This window comes from Dermacentor andersoni, chromosome 10 (genome assembly GCF_023375885.2).
Source record: "Dermacentor andersoni chromosome 10, qqDerAnde1_hic_scaffold, whole genome shotgun sequence".
Taxonomy (NCBI): domain Eukaryota; kingdom Metazoa; phylum Arthropoda; class Arachnida; order Ixodida; family Ixodidae; genus Dermacentor; species Dermacentor andersoni.
This window is the reverse complement of record NC_092823.1, coordinates 42,299,427-42,321,735: the sequence shown is the minus strand read 5'-3', so window position 1 is coordinate 42,321,735 and position 22,309 is coordinate 42,299,427. Positions and strand designations below refer to the sequence as shown.

Sequence of the window (22,309 nt, the reverse complement as noted above, 5' to 3'; positions counted from 1 at the left end):
ACAACGGAGGCGTAGAAAAACAAAATTCCCATTAAACGTTCAGAAAGTTTGATGTTTCAAATTTCCGTCTACGAAAAATAAAGTAAAGATAAGATAGGTAAAAAAATTAGGCAAACCAAGGAGAACTTGGTGGCGCAACCCTGCACCCCGTTTCAAAGGTGACGCTCATAGCATCCATCCATCCATCCATCCATCCATCCAGTGAAGTGCGAGAGATGAGCCCAGCTGCAACACACGCCTTATCCATGACGGGCTTTGGATATTCGCATACTTGGATAAGTCATTGTGGATGGGCTCTGGCCAATTTTTTTTTTTTTTACATTTCGACTTCCCTTGCGCTACTCTAAGCACCCGCCTGATTGATCCCTTAAACCCCTTTGAAGGAGTGGGGGCAGAGGGAAAGCGGTTGAACGCTGCCATAGAAAACCCTCGTCGTCCTCACGAAAATAAGTCCCCTTGTCGAAACGCGATCTTCAGAGACGTTCCTTGTTCGGCCATCGTTGAACGTTAATTTGCATAGTGATTTAAAACTTTCTTTATCACTCCTGCACTTAATCATATCATAAGAAGCCAACAAACACTGACACCGAGGACAACATAGGGGAAATTATTTGTGCTTAATAAATGAAATAAAGAAACGATATATTAATGGAAATGAAAGTGGTTAAGAAACAACTTGCCGCAGGCGGGGAACGATCCCACAACCTTCGCATTTCGCGGGCGATACTCTACCAATTGAGCTACCGCGGCGCCGTTTTCCCATCCACTTTCTCGGGTATTTATGTTTGCTAGTAGAACCCTGGGAGTGTTAGCCAGCGCCACCACTCACAGACCTTGGCGGCGGACGTGGAACACCCTTTCTGCCGCAGGCGTCACGAGAACGTGATCTTTTGGGGTGAAGGCAACCGGTGAATAAGCCCACACATGCTACTTGAAGGCATCGATCAATGTTGCCGGATTTGAGACCCTCGTTATGTAATAAATGAGAAGAAAGGGGGTTAACCGAGGGGCCCGTTTTTTTTTTTTTTTTTTTTTTTTCGCGAAATGCGAAGGTTGTGGGATCGTTCCCCACCTGCGGCAAGTTGTTTTTTCATCCACTTTCATTTCCATTAATTTATCGTTTATTTATTTCATTTATTAAGCACAAGTAATTTCGTCTATGTTGTCCTCGGTGTCAGCGTTTGTTAGCTTCTTATGATATGACTAATAAAAACCGGGTTCCTCGGTTAACCGCCTTTCTTCCCGTTCCTTCACTTAATTTGACAGGAAAGACCCATCTTTGGTTATAGTAGAAAATGAGAATTTGTACTTCAAGCATTTGTTATCATGTCACTCTCAGGGCCTCTTTTTTTAATGAAGAACTTATCAGGTAAATCCCTGTTGCTTCCCTCAGTTTTTATTTGCCGCTCGGAAATAAGGGAAGGTCCTCTTCCAGCCTCAAGATACCGGATCTCCATCCGTATGTTTCATTATGTGCGAGACCTTGATGCAAAAAACATGGCATATTCTCTTGATTCATATTTCCATTGGTACCCGTTAAGGCCGCGTCCAGCTCAGTCTTGTGACGCATTATCAAGTTTATTATCAGCATTATCATGTTCATCGTGAGGTTCGCTTGAAAAAATATTCAACCCAGGAAGGGAAACTGCTTGTCCAAACCTACGGATGCGATCCAGGGTCCTCAGCACGTCAGCCATCGTGCGTCGTCGCCGTAATCGTGTTGTCATCATCCTTGCGTCCACATCGTTCGTCTGCCATTGTCGTCGTTGTTGTCGCTGTCGTCGGTACAGCTATCGTAGTTTTTTTAGGACAGCACCAAATAATCTCCTTTGAGACGCCCTGCCTGTAGCTTTCGAAGCGGTCAACGTTCTATTTTATGACCACAGCAGCACGATGCCATCTTCCGGCTATCTCCAATCGCCTCTGTCTTGCGCCAACTGAATCTGTCCTCCGCCTGCAAATTTCATAATCGCGTCACATCACGGGATCAACTTTCGGGCTCGACTTTGTGCTGTTGTTTGTAAACTGCGACAGTATAAAATACGTTTGGGTTGCTGAAGAGCTCGCAGTTCCGAAATCATAGCTAAAAAGAAGCAAAAAGAAACTGGATGAGCGAACAATATAAATAATCAAATAAAAATTATAGACGGTCTGGTTGCGGCCAACCATTGAATATTGTACGATAGAACATTATCTTGGACAAAATTAACCATGTTCTTCCTTCAAGTTAGGCATTGCTAGGCCTTTGACCAGTTACTAATTAAATCCTTTGCAGTCGCTATTTCCTTCTTAACTGTTGTTTTATTGCACGCATCATACGCATAGTCATGCACACTGTATTGCATAGTGCATAAATAGTTAATGAGTGAACAGTTTAGAAGGAAGATTGCAGACTTCCAGAGAGACCGTTTTGTGCTTTCAGGCCGTGCCGGCCAGTGTTGCAAAGCAGCCTTCTCGGTTGCTTGAAAGGAATGCGAGAGGAAATCGTGCCCTCCGCCGTGCAATTGAGCGCCGGGAGGTGGGAAGGGCTGGCCGGATCTTTATATCGATTGCTAACAGAGTGCACAGGCACTTTAGTTTTGGCGAGCGAAGACTTTACACCCTCTACGCACACTTTAAACGAAGAGAATTCTTCAAACGTCGGGAAGGGCCAAAGTCAAGGTCGCGTACACGCTGTCCAAGTCCTTCTCGTGCCACAGTCTGTCACTCACAGAACACGCCAAGTCTGACGCACGTTGTCGACGAAGTCCCGCTCGAAAATGGCCGTCGCAGCCGTTGCCAAAAAACAAAGACGGGCGTTGCCCGGCCTTGCGATGCTGGTACGCGACGTCTGCAGCTATACAGTCGGGCTTGTCGCTGTTCGTCCGTTCGGCAGCGCGCGCTTGGTACGCTTGTGCAACCTGTCGTTCTCGAATCGCCTCTGTCGTTCTTCGGCAGAGTTTCGCTGGCACGTTTCGACGTCGTGAAACGCCTTCCTCGTTGCTGCACTTGTGATCGCTTGGCCGCGTCATCATCGTCGGTCGATTCCCGCGTTGCCGTCTCCCGCCCAACTCCTTGTTGTTCGCTGCGCTTGGAGCTACGAATCTCTTCTTTAGGCACTTCCGACAACGACACCGATTCACTTCACATATGTATCTCGCGCATACGCAAGCGGGCGTATGCGTGACAAAAAAAAAAGAGAAAGAGGCTGTGCATGCGAAATGCGCGTTAGGAGACGCGCCTGCGGAGAGCCTTCACACAGACAGAGGGAAAATACAGGTTGATAGGCCAGCAGTGATTTCGCATTGAAATAATCGTAACATTTCGCGGTGATTTACAGCAAAACGTACTGCATGCTAGCCACGTTACGTATAGGAAGGAAGGAAGGAAAAAGTGGAGAAGGAAAGGCAGGGAGGTTAACCAGTTTAGCTCAACCGGTTTGCTACCCTACACATGGGAGTGGGATGGTGGAATGAAAGATGGGGAGGAGAGAGAGAGAGCACATAGCACAGCACTCACATCGGCGGTTACAGTCCGTCACTCTTGCGTGGTACGTGACATCACTGTCACAGCCGCTTGTCCAAGCCCGTTACGTATAGTTGCAAATACATACGTAAAAAATTAAATTATGGGGTTTTACGTGCCAAAACCACTTTCTGATTATGAGGCGCGCCGTAGTGGAGGACTCCGAAAATTTCGACCACCTGGGGTTCTTTAACGTGCGCCTAAATCTAAGTACACGGGTGTTTTCGCATTTCGCCCCCATCGAAATGCGGCCGCCGAGGCCGGGATTCGATCTGGCGACCTCGTGCTCAGCAGTCTAACACAATAGCCACAGAGCAACCACGGCGGGTCAACTACATACGTAGCATGCGTATTGTGGAGTGAGCGCATCAGCTTTGAAAAGCATGAGTAGTCTCTGCTCACGCCTAAATAGTTCAGTTCACCGTAACCTGCATAAATAGTCATTAAACACCAATCAGTTATAATGGCATTAAATTCATACGAAGAGTCTGAACATCGCACCAAAGCACACAGAATGTCAGTGGCCCGAGGAAGTCGCCAAGACGTTAAATCTACTTCGCGTCTGCCTTTTTTTTTCGTATTCTACTAATCTAACAGACCACGTGCGCGTTGCGTGTCCTACATAATCTGCGCGAAGAAATAAACTCTTCTGCGCAAAGACCGTGCAACAAGACACAAGATTAATGTGTATCTTTCTTAAACGGCGTGTTTTTAGCCGTGCTTCTAATTTGGGACCTTGAACCCAATCATTCCATCTCACTATACTACTCCAAGGCATGGCGTTTCTCGTTGAGCCAGGAAAGAGGCAAAGCAAAGAGAAAAAAGGCGAGGAGGTAAACCAGACGAGCGTCCTGTTTGCTACCCTACACTGAGGGCAAAAGAAAGGAGAAATAGAAAGAGGAAAAAGAGAGAGAGAGAGGCACGACAAAGTACCTCGGCCGCACAAAGGCCGGATCACAATCCCAAATAGCTTGAAACCTCACAGCCCTCACAAAAGAAACCGACGGCTGCAGACAGACATTGTTGGAGCGTAGAGAGAGAGAGAGAAAACACTGCGAGCCCGTGGTAGGCTGCACGGGAGGACCGTAAACGGTCACTCAGGCATGCTGGTGTACTTGAAGAACTCTACGAGTGCGCGAATAGCTTTCTGCGCCTGCGGCGGATGTGGCCATGTTCCGAGTATCTTTGGCCCAGCAAATCGTCTCGAGTTTTCATGTTGTCCCAAGAGACAGGCTTTGGACCTCTTAGCGAGGACAGTTACAGAACAGGTGTCCAAATGGCTTCCTCGCGCCTACAAGAGTCGCATAATTGTTATTATTATTATTATTTGTTTTGAAAACACAGATACACTTAAGAGGAAATGGAAAGCAAAGAGCAGGCCGTATCGGATGTGATGCACACGGTTTGACTTACGGACTGCAAACAGTGCAAGCCCCATCCCCCCTCCCTTCTACATAAGCTCGTATCTGAGCCGCGGTGTGTTGTCGAATTCAACAAACGAGAAGCTAGACGATAACAATGCGGCTTGAGGCTTGTAAGCTTCAGTTTACTCCTATTGATGTCTTTGCAAGTCCGTGCGTGGTGGACACATGTTATGCGCCCTATAGAAGCCGACTGTAGTGGGCTTGGGCAGTGTCAACATGTCGACGTGCTCCCGTCATATCTGTCTAATCGTATAGCTGACATATGAGTGCAGGACAACATCAAAAGATCTGTCACGGTCATCGGGGTCGATATGACCGCGACGGCTGCGGCACAGGGTCAAATATACGAGTAGTTTTGCGTCTGACCATGCAACGACTGTGGCAGCCCAAGAACAAAGCGAGAAAAAAGAAGTGTTGGCGCGACGAAGCTGCATCGACCGATACGTCGCTTCTGTGTCGCGACCTATTTCTCATGTTTCGGGGTCGTCACAACCCACGGCCGGACTCGAAGACGCAGCCAAATGCGGGCGTTATCGGAAGGAAAGAAACCAGATAGTCGCAGCGACGGCTGGCGCTGCAATGGGCGACGTTGCTCGTGTGAGGGACACAGGGGCCTGGGAACAAATGTACGGGGTACACTCGGGAGTGCTCAGGAAAGGTATGCCACGGAAAGCTGCCGATTGCCGCTCATCCAGCCGTCCCACGGAAACACAATTAGGGCCATCGAAATACGTGTGCCATCAGTATTGAATTTGTTTCCTTCCTTCCTTCAAAGATGAAAAAGGGAACTGCGACAAAAGGCGGTAAAGCCTGACGAGGTCACAGTTCCCCACAGTTGACGTAAGTCACAGTTGACGTAATTCGCTCAGAATACAATAAAATTAAATGCCTACCCCATTAAATAGAGGCAGTTCACTTACGCGGGCACTCAGTCACTTAACAGTATCCTGAGGTTTACTAAACGTGTAACAATTTATTATCGGCCTCTTTCACAAAGTGACATCCATCTATATAAAACATGGCATCTAGCCCAGGTTCGATGGCTCTGCCTCTGCTTTTGCCTTGCAGAGTACCTGGCTACAGCAATGTGTCTCGGACCAAATGGCTTCTATCTGTCTATCTTTCTCTCTCACGCTTGTGCAAACATGCTCAAAAACTGTCACAAAAAAAAAAAACGTGTGTTGCAAATATGTTCCATTTGCAATAATCCCATATGGTCATGCGAGAACACATGTAAAACCTAAGCGTCCGTAAGCGATCATTTGATATCTCTATACATGTCATACCAGATTTTTCGATAGGAATGATTAACCGGCAGCAGACAATGGGATGAAACACATATAAATCAGTACTCGTGACTTCCAAGCGAAAGCTGGAATGTTCCGTCTCGACATTTCCGTCGTCATCCCCCCTGAAGAAGTAGCCGAGTTGGTTCCGATACGTCGGGAAAACAAACTTATTTTTCGGTTGCAACCACTTGAAACTCATAATTGAAACAACCACACAGGCAATTCTGCAAAAATATTCAGCTTCAAATGAGTACTTACATGCTCATGAAACGTCTGAAAAATACTCGTTTCTTTGTTACACGTAGCATCTTTTGTGATGTTCGAGATCTTTCGAATGTCACGTCGTAATAGTTGTCGCAAGCGTTTTTATACACAAACTGTATGCACAAGCGTTTAATAGTATATATACGCGTACAACATCTGCTGTGAAGGAAGATCGCGCTAATGAAGGAAGAAACGAAATGGCTGCAATTGCGCAAAATTTTCTTTTAATACGGGAGCTAGTCTAAGACGTATCTTATTCCTGAAGTGCAGTGAATCGTCATCCCTCATTCCGTAGGATCACTTCCGACTTGCACAAGTTCCCGTGCAACGCGAACAAATATGTTTCGACGAAAATGTGAGATAAGAGTGTCAAGCTTTCCGCTGTAGGATCAGGCGGGTAAACTTTTATCTTCACAGATTGTGCTCGGTTTGTCGCGAACCGGAAACAATTTATAATTTCTTTCTTTCCCGCTGCTGCTCCTCATCCCTCTGAAGAACATTCCTCGTACTCCTGACTAGTCAGATAGACTGAACTTTATCGTCATCAAGCCCATTGTCCTTTGACACGTGTCATTTAGGTACCAGACTCAGGCCTATTATAGCCTCTCTGTATAAATTCGTTGAAGCGTCCGGAAGGTCAGGCTCCTACAAGGGTGCCGACCGTGTTTCCGAAGTAGGCTTTATAAAAATTTGGTGGCGCTTGGGTCTCGCGATGTCTCGTTTCTTGTTAACTTTTTTTTAGCCCAATTGTCTTTGTTGTGCCTACTTTTATCCCCTGCATTGTGGCCCGTACTCCTAGTTGTTTTGAGCCACGTGTTGAGCCCGCAACAAGAAAAAACATCTTAGTCTACAACACACTTCATTCAATGCTCTTTAGCTTGTGGTTTTGTTATCCTTTGATGGACTACAAAAAAACAAAAACAAGACGAAGTAAGGCGGTCTCTTCCACAATTCGACCTCGACGGGGTGTGTCATCGCTGCAGGCTGTACAGGCGGCGCTCGCAAGGCGTGCTGCGGCTCCTTCGCCGAGGACGAGATAGGGGCTAATAAAGGAGACGGCGATATGGTGATTAATGAGCGCTAACGGGCGACCGCGACGCGAACGGAGATGACACGAGGGCGCGGGATGAAAACTTACGGCAAGCACGCCAAGACGTGGCGCGACGCCGGACGATCATTTTGTCGGCGCCGAGGTCGCTCGACGAGATCGCGACGGCTACGCGGTATCGCTGCGGGCGCGCGTGCGTTCGTCGCCCCCTGACAAGTCAGCTGCACCGCGCGACTTCATTTATGTTATTTGTTTTCGCCTGCTTCCTTCGACACCCGAGCGCGCGCATACCAGCAATGCTAATTGATTTTTCTATCGAATATTAGCGGTTACGCAGGGTGGTCGACGCTCTTTCAGCCCTACATGACAGCTGTTTACAAAGTCCTTTTTTTTTCACGGTAATACGTACGTAGTAAGCAACTCATCTAAAGTATGGGACCTGTGGTGTTCTGAAGCGAGGTCTAACATTCTACATTTGCGCTGGTAGAATTATTACAGCGAAGCTGTATATGGCTAGCCGATTCGTCCGTCCGTCCGCCCGTCTGTCGGCTGCACAGCCAAAGCTCTTCCAGCGCAACCCCACGCGCATGCGCGGAAGAAGAAAGAGCAAGAGAGGCGCGCGAATGGCTGCGCCAGTAGTGACGTCGTTGCTTACCGTCAGAGCCGAGCGCGAGCGCAGCAGTTTCTCTCCGGCTCCGAAATAGGTTGGCCACGCGTCATACGTACTCCTAAGGAGCAGGCAGCTTTCGATCAGCAACGCCGCCAGCAGAACCGGGAACGAGTTCGTCTACACAAGAGATTGCAAGAGGTTCGTTCCCCGAGGTAGCCGCGCGAAGTCGTAAAGGAAATAACCAAGACTTTCGCGATCCCGTAAGTAGATTATTCGTCCCATCGCACCAACAAAGCCGCGGGCCGGACCGGTGTTTAGGTGGTGTTTACCGCACCTAACAAGTTGGAAAAGGTTGTGCAAGATAGTCAACGATAGCCGGCAAACGCCTGGACTGTGCAGTAAGCGACATACCGCCAAGCCTGTAGATTGTAAAACTAAAGTAGTTTATGCCATTCCCACCTCTTGTGGCTGCACTTACATAGGGCAAACGGAACGCTGCCTTAATGGACGTTTACGTGAGCATGCGCACAGTGTCAATGTTATGGCTGATTGTAATCTAGCTGTTCATTGTGTAAAGTGTGGCCGTTCACCCCGTCTAGAAGACACACGTGGGCCTAGAAGGCACAGCGATCAGATGGCCAGGGAAATTTTGAGGCCTTTTCAATTTGCCCCTTAGGAGCCACTTGCGTAAGCACCTCTCCTATAGCTATTTGCGATAAGGAACTTAAGTTCCTTAGAAGTTAGGCAGTTTGGATTCTGTTCATATTGTGTATTCAACATTTCTATAGTTTGGCGTCAGTGACGCATGCGCAGGAAGAGTTGAATGACGACGACTCTCTCTCCCTTTCTTTCTTTCAACCTATTGTATATACCATATATTTGCGCGGGCTTCAATGAATACGTTGTTTACAGTCAGCGCTGCTCCTGTGCTTTTCCTTGTCCTTCTGTTTCTTGGCGCTGTTTAAAAAGTGAATGCTTTAACACTCTCTCAATATCTCATGCTCCTTTTCATCTTGTTTGCTAGTCTTTACTTTCTCTAGTCTTCCATGTTTCAGGTGTCGACCACAGTGCACGTGTCTTGTTAGAGGAACGACAGAAAGCTGAGCTAGTTGGTAAGGATTCACTATGCAAAAAAGAAGTGAGGCGTGCAGACAGGACACAAGAGTAGAGAAGTGGACAACACGGACGCCAACTATCAACTGAAGGGAGCACTGAGGCGAAAAAAAGAAAGACGCAAAACTCATCTGCGCATGCTCAGGAATGGTAACACCACGCGTCAGTCGGGTACACGTGCCGGTCTACGTGAGAGATAACTGTCAAGGCATTTAATCTCTTCCTTATGTAAAGTAATCTAAGGCTGACTCACGCACGCACTTCCACTATTATAGATCTACCATGCCTCTACTATAAGGCGCGTATCTTCCTTCTTATTCCTGTACAATATCGCGCATTCATCTAACTCTGGCGTGCAGTTACAATCTCGGCAATGTAGCGAAAGATTAGAAGGCGATCCACCGGTCAACGACCTTTTATGTTCCATTAGCCTCTGATTGATACACCGCGTCCCGTTTGCGCTACGTAGAACTGGCCACAGCTAAGGGGAATTTTATAAACCACACCCACACGACAGTCAGTAAAACTGTTGTTCTTATTGTGCTTCACAGGACAAATATCTGTTCGTTTTTTGCCTTTTACCTGCTCCTTTTTTCTCTGTACGGCAGTGCATATCTTACCTAGCTTATTGGGAGCAGTGAAAGCAACATTAACATCATATCTACTTGCAACTTTTTTAAGCCTGGGTGACACTGAATGAATATACGGAATAGCCACTACTCTTTTTTTGCTATTACTGCTTTCTGTAATCACGTCCGTCCCTCTCGAAACCGACTTCTTTAGGCGTTCAGCCACAGTGGCCACTGCTACACTAAGATAACCTGCTTCTAATAGGCGCCGGACCTGCGCATTAAAACTGGCGCTCATTTTGTGCATGCAGGATCTGGTGAGGGAAGACTTAAGGCACGACATGGCAATTCGGTTTTTTAATACTTTGGAATGCTTGGATTGAAAGTTTAGCAACGCCTTCGAAGATCTTGGGGAGTACTGCCAACAAACATGATTTTCTTCGAAGATCAAGGAAATGTCAAGAAACTGAATTACGCGTCGTTGAGGAAATTCCTTGGTAAACTTTAATCCTCCCCCATAAAGTTTACTTCTTTTTTGCATAATGAATCTTGTTAGAGGCTTCGCTCACCTGGTTAGCGGTTAATTGACTTGCTTCCTATAAGTCATATGAAATGACACCTGCACAATAAGTAAGGCCATCAAATTAGACTGTTTTCGGCTTTGCGAAGTATTGAGGCGAAAGACAGTCAAGCTGCCTAGTTTAGCTGTTTCTAAGGCTCGCCAATTTCCTGCACTCGTTTACATACGATTCCAAATAAACAGTGAACTAAGAAAAAAAAGCAATAATATTGATGTGTTTTATGCATATTTGCCAGTGCGACCGAGTCGAACTTGTCACTGCATGCTCATCAACGGAATGCAGCAGTGGCCTAGAAACCGCGGAAGTTGAGGCCACTCAATAGCCTAACACGGCGCACTTAAAGACTAAGCGGATAGATCTCATCAAAGGAAACTTGTTGCTTTGGTCACCATCGCGTAAAGTTGGCCTTTGTGAAAAACTGCTTTCCTGCTACACGGGCCCATATCGCGTGCTTCGCCAAGTGACAGATGTCACCTACGAAATCGTTCTCGCCACGCCCACTACGTCCTCTGCTGTGACAACCAGTGACATTGTCCACGTCGCCCGACTCAAGCCCTACAACTCTCCACGTGCCTTGGATATTTAACTGCACCGTGACGGCGCTTTTGCCGCCGGGGGTTAGTATTACGATATGATCGGTAAATACCCGAGAGACGAGCCGCCGTGAGAACGACGACGAAGTGGGTCGGTGCCCTTGGCGCGAGTGAATGTCGGCCTGGCGCTCTGGCTCCATTCTAGTGTAAATAGTCTGTAAATAGCCTCTTTTGTCTGTGTCTTTCTACACGTAACAATAGGAAAGATTTACCTTAAAGGTGGACCTAAACGAAATCTCATACCGGCTAAATTTGTTACAAATGAGTAGTATATGCCACTACAGCAATCTTGGCAAAGCCGCCGCGCTACTATTTGTATGGCTTTCTTGTTGGCGCTCTTCAAACAGCATCTAAGCAGACGACGCGTAGGTAAACTTGGTGGTTGTCGTTAAGACGTAAGTCCCAGCAGACCACCCCTGAGATTCTTCAGCGCGCCGCGAAAAGCCCCCGGCACCACTTCATCTCGGAGGTCATGCGGGGTATCCTTGCGTTCTACGTCGTTCTCGGTCATGCGTCATTTCCGGCGAGGGGTAATGGCGGCTTTTCTTTTTTCAGTTTCGGTATCAAAAGCGGCCATATTTTGCGAGTTTGTTGTGAGGCTCCTGCTCGTATTTCAAACGCCAAAGCGTGCATGCGGACTCTTCTACACCTACATTGTTCTAAACTAGGCTTTTTTACGTGGTCCGAGATTTTTTGTTGCAGTGGACCTTGAAGAGCTGTTTCCTCGCAGATAGCGGCATGGATGAAGGAGAACCTCCTGCTGGTGCTGACGATACTGGGCGTTCTATTGGGCCTCCTGCTGGGCTTCGTGGCGCGGCTCTTCTCTTACGGCGAGGATGTGATCATGCTCGTCTCCTTCCCGGGAGAGATACTCATGGGCATGCTCAAAATGCTCATTCTGCCCCTCATCATATCGTCCATGATATCAGGTACATTTCACGCGCGCTGCCCAAGCTGGCAGCCGCCGTTTGATATTCTTTCCCCAGCTGCGAGACGCAATGAGTGGTACTTGGGTAACTGATCGTCGCAAACGTGTTTACAGTTGAAAATACTTGTGTGGATTGCTTAGTTGACCTTGAAACATGAATCCATGAGCCAGTAACAGCATAGCGCCGAAGCAGGGACAGCAGAAATTCATCTGTTCTTCTTCACTCAGTGTATATTTCGCGTAAATTCTTTTTTTTTTCTTTTTCTAGAGCAGGCAGGCGGCTTGCTCCTGCGAGTGACGCTTTCCGGCGTTTTTTTATAGCCGACGCTTTCTTTGCGAACACTCCCTGGCTTTTCCCGGCTGTGGCTTCTGGGTGCCACTGTCTTGCCAAATATACCATAGTTCTAAAACAATGTAATTACCTGCCCGAAGGGGGGGAGGGGAGGGGTTCGAACCTTGGTCCTCTAGCACAGCCATTATGCCACACTTGCGCGTGCGCATATTAGCGTACTGTACGGGCCCGGTTTGGGCCCGCTTGAAGCGGGCTAAATGCAAAAAAAAAAAAGGAACAGCCGTGTGCTTAGACTTAGATACACGTTAAAGAACTCCAGGTGGTCGAAGTTAATCCGTTCCGCACTATGGCGTGCATCCTAATCGTATCGTGGTTTTTGGCACGCAGTACGCCAGAGTATAAATGAAGCGTTGCTTGTGCGGTACATGAAGAATCATTACGATAAGATTATAGCGACAATAAAACATTGCAAAAACGTTCTTTTCTATTACGACAAAGTGTACAACTAACATTAAAGAGCAGATAGAAGCAAATCCAGGGCATTCGCTTTAATGCTCTTGTATACACTTCGTGTTGGAAGCAAGAATGATTACAAATCCTTAAAAAGGGTTCTTGATTAATAATTTGTTGCAGAAATACAAAAAACCCAAAGTTTCAAGTTATGTATATGGTGAACAGCAAGTAAAAGCAGATGAAATGTCAACTCTTCATATTATGACTTTGACACAAAACGTAATCACGACGTACAATATAAGTTATAAAATCAAGCTGTTACGCAGGATACTTCAGGCTAACTCAGAAAGAAGATTCCGACCTTTTTTATAAAATAAAGTTAGAAAATACGCTTAAAATAGCACGCAGTGACACAAAAATACTGCACCTGAAAACGATGCCACAGGAATAGGATTGTGCGAAGGCCAGCAAAAAGCAAAGTGTCCCTGTGAAAAAACAGCAGGTTGCCCAGGTTCTCCGGCTTCAAGCAGTTCCTGTTCTCTTGGAGTACGTAGCCAGCTGCACTAAAATTGCTTTCGCTACTTATATATTGTATCCTATGTGTCAGTCTCGCCTTTTCGGCGTCTAATCATCTGCAGTGTATTTACCTCGATCATACGATTTATTTTCATGAGGTCCCATGAGGTCCATGAGAAAGAGACACCCTTGCGTCAGCGCTATAACAATATAGTATCGAGATTTGTAATTGTGCAATCGCAACAGCGGTAACAGCAAATTGGTGCGAAGAACAGTTTTTGTATGATTTATCTTTCCTTACGCAGAAACAATGTTCGTTTTTGTGTTGAACAAAATGAGAACTTCATCAGTTCTCTTTTCAGTTTTTTTTGCTTAGGTATATTAAGAGTCACCTCTTTGCACGTGGCACATCAGCTTGGCACATAGTGCCTTCGGACCATGCAATGTATATCGTTCGCATGTGGTCAGAGACCTGACATGTGGTCATAGCACTGCCCGGACTTCAGGTTCGGCCTGGGCCCGTGCAGTGCTCTATTTCTTTACATATTGTCACGTGGTGGTGACGTTGAAGAACACAGTAGTAACACTGTGAACGACTAAACTAAATTTTATTGGGCCAACCTGTGCCCACAAAACAGGCTACAATTATAGCACAACGATAGCGGCGAACACAGTCGGCGATCGTCGAAAATCTGATCAGCGGGCCAAGCGCGTCGGCTTTTATACAGCAGTCGTCGAATGTTCCAGACTAATCGTTGGGACCTGCGTGCCTTCCACAAAGTTCTACACCATTCGCGTCACGCCATGAAATCTGATAACACAAGGTTCGGCGACAACAGACAGCCGGATAGAAGCATCGATAACTTTCCAGAAACTTCGGATGCATGCAGGCGCGTCCCGCGCTGTGCGATAACATTTGTTAGGCGGCGAAACGTGGTCGCCCGTTAAATATAAGTACACATGTCAATATATCGCGCCAACGCCAACTAGAGAGAGCGAGAGAGTGAGAGAAAGAGAGAGACAAAAGGGGAGGAAAGACAGGGAGGTTAGGCAGTGTATGCACCGACTGGCTACCCTGTGCTGGGGAAAGGGATAAAGAGAATAAACGGTGAGATAAGGGAAAAAAGGAGAGAAGTATTCACACAATAATGCGATGCTATGCTCTACGACTTTCAAAGACGGTCGCACAGTTCACAAGCCCTTGGGAACTTGAACAGAGCCCTTCAGGCCTTGAGTGCCGAAAAGCGTCTGGTCCAGTGTCCTAGAACTTTTCTTCGTTTGTGTAGGGTCAACGCCAACTGGCCCTTTGAGACGGTCGCCGCGAGGGTCACATGTCGCGGCACATGTGCGCGAGAGCGCATTTATGTGAGCTAGTTTCCTCTGCGTCAATGACGCAGGAATAAAATGGGGAAATTCGTAACACTTGATTGCCCGTTGCACGAAAGCTTCGCCTCACATATATTGCAATGTTTGCATTTGGTCTGCACACTTCCTTTTCTTTCTTTCTCTCTCTTTGTTCTCTTTGTGATTGTTTCAACGTGTACGAGCCTAGTATAGGTTGAGTTCGAACGTCACGTCAAGTTTGTCAACGCCCAACGACGCTGAGTCAAAAGCAGCGAACGTAAATCGTTATTACTGCAATGTGCGCCGTTCGGCTGTTCCATGCGTATTTCTCTCTCTCACCCCCCCTCCCCGCAGGGTTGTCGATGCTCGACCCGAAGTCGAGCGGGAAGATGGGCTCTCGGGCCCTGGTGTACTACTTCGCGACCACCATCTTCGCTGCCATCGTGGGTATCATCATGGTGTCCGTCATCCACCCGGGTGACCCGTCCATCAAGGAGGAGGTGGGCACTGGCACTGAAGACAAGAAAGTCTCCACACTCGACGCATTCCTCGACCTCGTCAGGTACGTCGTGCCAGCGTTACTAAATAGTCTAGTAACGTTGCATCGTACACGCTGCAAGTGAGCCGAGCCGTACTATGCCGATGGCAGCTGTCGGTGACCGAAATTGCTATCCGAAAGTGCCCCGCGCAGTGTGCGAGCTGTACCTACACCTCCGTTTCAGCTCACAGTGGACATTTGTTTCACCAAAGGCTAACGAAAACGGTGTGTCTTTGGCATTTGCGTAGAGTTGTGGACACCGTCTAGATGTTGATAGAACATTGCGCCGCGCTCCTTCATTTGTTAGTGTAATTACTTGGACTATCAGTTTTATTTATTTATTTGCTGTTAAGCAGAGTGAAATAGTCGTCGAGGTGTTTCCAACCTAGTCATAATATCCCAGCGTTTTAACCGGCTGTACAACAAAGGGGGGGGGGGAGGGAGTAGTCGAGCATGTCGCGAAAACAGGGATGTTCGTTGAGCCACGACCACACGCTCGGATGCTTTTTCTTAACAGGCTCAAGATCCGCCGTATGCCTGATACCGCGGCGTCTGCTACTCCAAACCAATCAGAGATGACTTCCGCTCATCGAGACATCCCGTGGCACCATTGTGTCGGGAGACGGCGAAAACAACGATTGTATTGGTTAGGTTCAAAATTCACGCAGCACTAAATTACGGCTGATTCATCGAAAGGCGCATTTGTAGTGGCAGCCCTAATGGGTTCATTCGCCTGTTGGTATAAGCGTCAATAGCGTGCCAAAGTATCTCCATTAAGCCTTTATAGCAAAAAAAAAATCCCATGAAAAAGAAACATTATTCGTCCCCATCCAAGCGTTCGATGTCATGACCGCTACGCGTTGGCTGTTGTGTCATCGCGGTCGTTCAGTCGACTATGGCCTTAGACTTCGTCTATTGTCCAGAAAGTTTTCCAATGTATGTAATGGCGTTGGAGGCTTTTTTGGAGTAATGCCCTTCTCTTTCTTTCTCTTTCAATTTTTTTTGCAATTTGACGATTAAGGTGACGGCGCATTGAGGTGACCACTGTTTATTTTCAACGTAATGTTGTCACACTAAGGCCTTCGCTTTTATGACTTAATAAGAAGCCTTCTAGAGTGTATATGCTGCCCCGTTAGGTACGGGCATGTAAAAGTCTGAGATGCAGGGTGCACCTCAACGTGACGTTAATCAGGGCTGGCCTTATCTCACTGCCAGAAACTCCGTTCCGCGCCGAACGGCCGAGCAAATACGACGGGTCTGATTTAGAAAGACATGGCGATCGGATGTCAGTACTATAAATTAGTGCTGGTACGAGATGGTACTTGTGAATAAGCTTCCGGGTATTAAGACGCGGTCTCCCTGTCCGAGCTCTCTGCCCATAATTACGTTCATTCCGGGTCCCTCCTCTACGTCCCTCTACGTCTCTCTATGTCCCTTTACGTCACTGAATTTTTTAAAATTATAGTTACATTTTACTTCGTGAACGCGCGTTACGCCCAAGAGTGTGAGTGCTTTTCCCGAGTTTCTAAGCTATGCCGTCTTGCCTGCCCGTCCCACATTGCCTGACGCAACGCTCGCTCCCCTCTCCCCGCTCGGAGCAGCCTCCGAATTAATCTCGCCGATATCACATACAGGGCATGCACGCTTTCGCGTAAAACACATGCGCAGTGTTCAGTGCAATGCGCGAATTATTGCAGACTGACGGCTTAACTAAGCAGCTAATTCGTACAGGCAGCAAGTGTTCTTGAGTCGACTGATGTGGTTTGACGCCCAAAAGCAACGAACGAGCTAGCTAGTGTTTTCCTTTTCAACACGTCTAAGGGATAGTGATGAATTGACCCCGTTGTACTCAATCGTGGACCAATGAAGACGTATGCCCGAGTGGGATGGCTCTCGTCAGTAGGCTAATAGAAGCACTCAGAAAGTTTGGAAAAGTGCTCGTGCGAGTAGTCGCACCGCCCTGCGCAGCACTGTTGATATTGGCGAGAGCGGTTGCTTTGCGAAAGCGCTTTTAGAGCAGCTCTGTGTCGTGGCTGGGGGCAGCGCAAGGACCGAAGACGAAGAAAGCCAGACGACAAACACGGCACCCAATGAGCAACCCCAACCGTGAACCTTAACCGGCTTGGCCAGTTCTCAGCTTTGAGCGTTCGTAATTCTTCGCCCACTGTAAGCTGGTACGGAGACAGAGTTTAGCATATGGTGATGCCCATGAGAATAGGCTTACGTCGGCCTGCTGAGGAGCTACCCAATAATTTCCTACTTTCGGGGCCCTTTTACCGTTATCGTAGTTTGCAGCACAAGAAAGATTCTACTATCGCGATTAGCGGCTCATTTTTGGTACACATGCACATTGAAGCAGCGCGAAATCCGTTACTTCCCCAACGGGTATTCAACGTGTTCAAGCTTTGTAGTTCGTTTGCCTAGGTAACGCTAGTTGCAGAGGTCTTTACGTTTGTCTGCAGGTGCTCGAACCTTGCTGTTGTTGCTTTGGGGAACACTGGTTGATGAGTCTGTCTGTCTGCAGGAACATGTTTCCTGAGAACCTTCTGCAGGCCTGTTTTCAACAAGTGGAGACGACGTATGTAAAAGAGAAGCCAAAGCCACGTTTTATCCACCCCGATGAAGTTTTGAATGCTTCCAACACTAGCGCCTACGTGCTGAAGCGAACGCTGCAGTTCAAGGACGGAACCAACGTACTCGGTGAGTTTCACAGCAGCTTGAATCTTCTTGTGGCACATATCTTTAAAGACGAAGTATTTCTTATCAAGTTACCGCCACTTTTTTGTATAAGGTATGCTTCTAGCCTCTTTTGTGTGCCGATCACGACGGAGATAGTGCATCCCAAAAAAGTAGGCCGTGTGTACTACTGCGTATGTTCCCCAGGGACCACTGGTCGAAATGATGCTCCCGACACACACATATATATATATATATACATATATATAGCTCGGAAAGGTTGACCTTTCTGCGTTAACGCTTGCCATCACGTTCTGGGGATGTCAGACGACTTTAGCAAGAACACTTAGAGCAGTGGTCTTATTCGCCGTAACCTTCTCCCATGGATGTGGTTACGGTAAAAAAAAGGCCCCTGCATCAGCGCGGCAGGCAACAAACATTGCTGGGTTTGACTGTCGGGCTGGGTCCAGACAGTGTTCAGGATAGAACCAGTAATTTAAGGGTATTGGCACGGCGGACGTGTCCCTGGCATCAAGGGAAATGTTGCCCGGGATGTCGTTTACGTTAAACCTCCTCGCTATTGCCCGCAAGCAGCAACGCTGAATCGCTTCCAAGAGGATATAGCTGCAAAGTCTGGGCGCTGATCCGTCATCGTTCGTGGAGGTGCATTCCTGTCGTTCGAACAAAGAGTTCCTGTCCTGCTCAACGGGGGCATGACGTCGTCGTCACGTGGTGCGTTCCGCTTGCACCGGAGACATGAATTCCCCACTAATGTGAATACGCTTTTTGGAGATTGGCCCATAAGATAATGTTGCCCATCTCACAATACGCATATCCAAGGCGCGTGCATTTGTGCAAAATTGTGTGCATATTAGCGCATCGTTGAAAAATAAGCTGTCACTGAATATTTTATAGTTAACACGTAGGCGGAGTAATACATAGTTGAATAACCAAGTAATTGCGACAACTAATTTATGGATTCGCAAGTACTTTATTCATGGACGGTCATAAAGGAAAATAAGTAGACAAGGTTCTCAGTACGCATCAAACGTCGCCAAGAAACTTTATTAATGAAAGGTATATTTTTCATGCGTATTTCTCCGTCTTGCGGGTCTGGCAAGTGAAATAAGTGTGGTCAATAATACAAATGCGAATACATTTATGAGTGCACGACACCATCAAGGGTTCCCGCGCGCGAGGCTTCATTATTCGCTGGAAGTTTCGTCTGAAACATCTGAGTCAGAGTGTCAGTGTAGTCAATTTATCTGTCCACTTCAGCTGTAACTGCGTACACGTGATAGCAGTGCGTTCGGCGAAGCCAGGAACAAAAATTAAAAGCAACAAACGTGCGGGAACACGTAATATTCGAACTGCTAGCGCTAACAGTGCCACTGAAAAATAAAAAAAAAACGATAAACGCAAAGCAAAAGTAGCAAAGACAGTGAATCAACACGTCCGGAAAAAGGAAATGACAAACACTGTGTGAAGCTCTTTTGTGATATCTTCGAACAACCAGTCACGCAGGCGAAACAGAAGAACAGGGAGAAGCGGAAGCGATGAAACACCAGCCGCATCGAGTGAAGAGGTCGGGACAGTGTGAAAGAGGTTCCGAAACGGAGGTGGTTCGAGTGACTTATTTGGTCACTAAGAAATCTGTATACTGTTACACAATTATGAGAAAAGAACAAGAGGAACAATTCATGAAAACATATCGCGCTGGGAATAGAAAACCGAAAAACAATTTATTAACGAGAAACTGTACATTAAAAGTAAAACGGAGTCACAAAGATAGGCAAATCAGGCCCATTACATGACTTGCAAGCCGCATGAAAAACCTCCATCGATGCTCGAAGCCGGAGTGTCCAACCGAAATTTCTTTTTCGTTCCCGTTTTTGTTCCGATTCGGAGGAAACATTTTAGTATCCTGGTCCAACTCCTGCGGCAGAAAATAACGGCTAAATGCGGTCCGAGCGGCTTGTGTTTGTGCGCCCACCCTCGCTGTCTTCGTCGTCGCGAGGCGCCGTTTCCCGCCCCTCGTGGCACATCGAACCGCTGAAAGCGCGGCGCATTCCGAAGAGCATTATGTGCAGCTTAACATAACACAAGCCCTCTCCATAGGCGACAGCTGATGGTTGGCCAATTGTCTCTATTCATGTGTTCTTTCTTCAGCACGTGCCCTTGTATTTTTTGGTGCCTTGGCATAACCGACAAGGCATTCGAACACAATGGAGCTAACCGAGCGTGCAAGTAAAGGGCGCTGCACCAAGGCCTCACTTCGGGACGGCTTACTTTGAGCTCCTGCACAGGATATAACCGGAAAGGCCTGAGCTAATATCGGTGCGGAGGTAGCTATCAAAACAAAGAAAAACATTGCGCAGTATCGCCCCAACGGCAAAGCATTGATGGAGACAGTAAAGCGTTACCCAACTAGACGAAATAAGGTTCATAGTTTTAGCGGCCGTATAAATTGCACTGAACATTTGCATATTAACTAAATTACCGAGCGTGGGGTGCCGCGCGCACTGGTAGACATGAAAAGATTTCTCTCAGCGACCTCGAACCTCGGAAAAGACCTCGAGCAGTTCCCATCACATCGATGGCATGACAGACTGGAGGCAACGGGACGCCAACGTTTCGGGCTGCCTCTTGCTTTAATTTAATTCTTGCTTCACCGCGTCTCGCAAAAGTTTAGTTTGCGTCACCTCCAACGCTATAGGCACGCGGGAAGAAAACTCGCGGGAAGCCACCATGCACCCACCTCAGCCCAGCCTTATTCTTGGCACGCGACGCTGATTACCTCGAAGATGCGGCGCCCAGGCCACGTACGCTTTCAGCCACACGGGCAGCCTGCGCAGCCGCGGCCGGGTTAGAGGACGGGACGCGCGCTCTCCTCCCCTAGCACTTGATTACGGGACCTTCAGCGTTCGGCGCACGGAAAGACGGCGCGCGTCAAGCCGTTCCTCCTCCGCGGCTCACCCTCGCACGCTATCCCTCGAAACCACAGCATATGGTGAGCAGGGCGGTACGTGACTTCACTTGAGCTTTGTACGAAACATCACGACGACAACGACGGCGAACGATTTCCCTGGGGTGTCCATTTATTTGCTGTTGCAGTAAGCAAGGGAACAAACCTTCCATGGAAACGCCGTTTGAAGCGTTTAAGTAAATCACTTGCAAGCTAGAGCTGTCTTCGTTTTCTCCTCCTTGTCGTCATCTGTTCGTGGTCGCAGTCATATAGTGGTCTATATATATATATATATATAGAGATAGATAGATAGATAGATAGATAGATAGATAGATAGATAGATAGATAGATAGATAGATAGATAGATAGATAGATAGATAGATAGATAGATAGATAGATAGATAGATAGATAGATAGATAGATAGATAGATAGATAGATAGATAGATAGATAGATAGATAGATAGATAGATAGATAGATAGATAGATAGATAGATAGATAGATAGATAGATAGATAGATAGATAGATCTGTGTGTGTGTGAAATGTATTTTCTCACGTACACAACGCCACGCAACCAGGAAATTAAGGGAGCGCGTAGGAAACACAAGACCAGCGCACAGGACTCTTGACTGTCCTTCGAGGTTCGCGCAGAGGCCGCGTCGCTGAACCGCGAAGCTCTAAAGGTTTGAGACCACAAGTAACTTGCCTTGTGGTACGAAGCAGTTGGCACACACTTTGAGCATGTCGGAACGGAGGGGGAGTGCAGTAGAACCGAAAGGAAGAGGGCTGTGCCACCCGCGTAGATCTGGGACGGTCACGTGACGAGGAGGTCGGGGCCACGGACACGCTTCCGGCGCTCGGGAGACGCGCGTCTTAATTGCGCCTTAACGCGCGGAGCGACGAGCATCTCGCTTCCCCGGCTACGCGCACAAGGACGCGCTGTCTGGCGCGCTGCAGTTTTCTCTTTTGCCGCCACGCTGAGGGTCGTGAGACGAACCAGATAAACGCCTGCATGCCTGCCTGCATGCCTGCCTGCTTGCCTGCCTGCGTCGCGCCCCTGAGCACCATAAAGGATGCGCAGGCAGGCCCTTGCCACGAGAGTGAAGTGAAAAGGGGAGGGAAAGGGTCGGGGACGCAAAATAAGCAGCCGACATAGGGGTGGGGGCCGCGCGGAGGAAGGATGACGTCACACTGTGCCCCCCGGCGTGAGAGCCCGAGACCTCCCCCGAGGTCGTGCGAAATGAAGGGACCTGGTTTGCCGACGGAACGTCCGGAAACGAATGAAAAGTCCGGGAAAGGGCGCGCGAATGCCACAAAGCGAGCGTGGAAGCGGACCCTGTGTTGCAGGTCCTTTGGCCTTTCGTTTCATTCACTTCAAACACGTGGAAGAAACAATAGCCGAGCGTGAAAGGAAAGTTGTGAGGTGGGAAGGTCGTTGGAAGCCGGCATTTTGTTAGAGCTGAGGAACGCTGAGCGCAGAACATGAATTGTAGGGAGGCAGGTTGTTTCAGCAGCGTTACGTTCACACTTTGGGTTTGTTTTTTCTGACGTTCATTTTTCCCTCGCGCAGTCAGCATGTACGGCGATATGCGGAAGCCTGTG

At 47.8% G+C, this 22,309-nt stretch overlaps 1 protein-coding gene across 3 annotated transcripts in view; it reads left to right on the top strand.

Annotated features, from left to right (window-relative positions):
* LOC126546272 (excitatory amino acid transporter-like) overlaps nucleotides 1-22,309 on the top strand; it is a 256,126-nt gene that overhangs the window by 203,511 nt on the left and 30,306 nt on the right. For all 3 annotated transcript variants that reach the window (XM_050194425.3, XM_050194424.3, XM_055062201.2), the window contains 3 exons: nucleotides 11,726-11,924; nucleotides 14,883-15,090; nucleotides 17,591-17,766. In XM_050194425.3, the coding sequence (XP_050050382.1) occupies nucleotides 11,726-11,924; nucleotides 14,883-15,090; nucleotides 17,591-17,766 (583 nt within the window). The remainder of the gene's footprint in view (nucleotides 1-11,725; nucleotides 11,925-14,882; nucleotides 15,091-17,590; nucleotides 17,767-22,309) is intronic.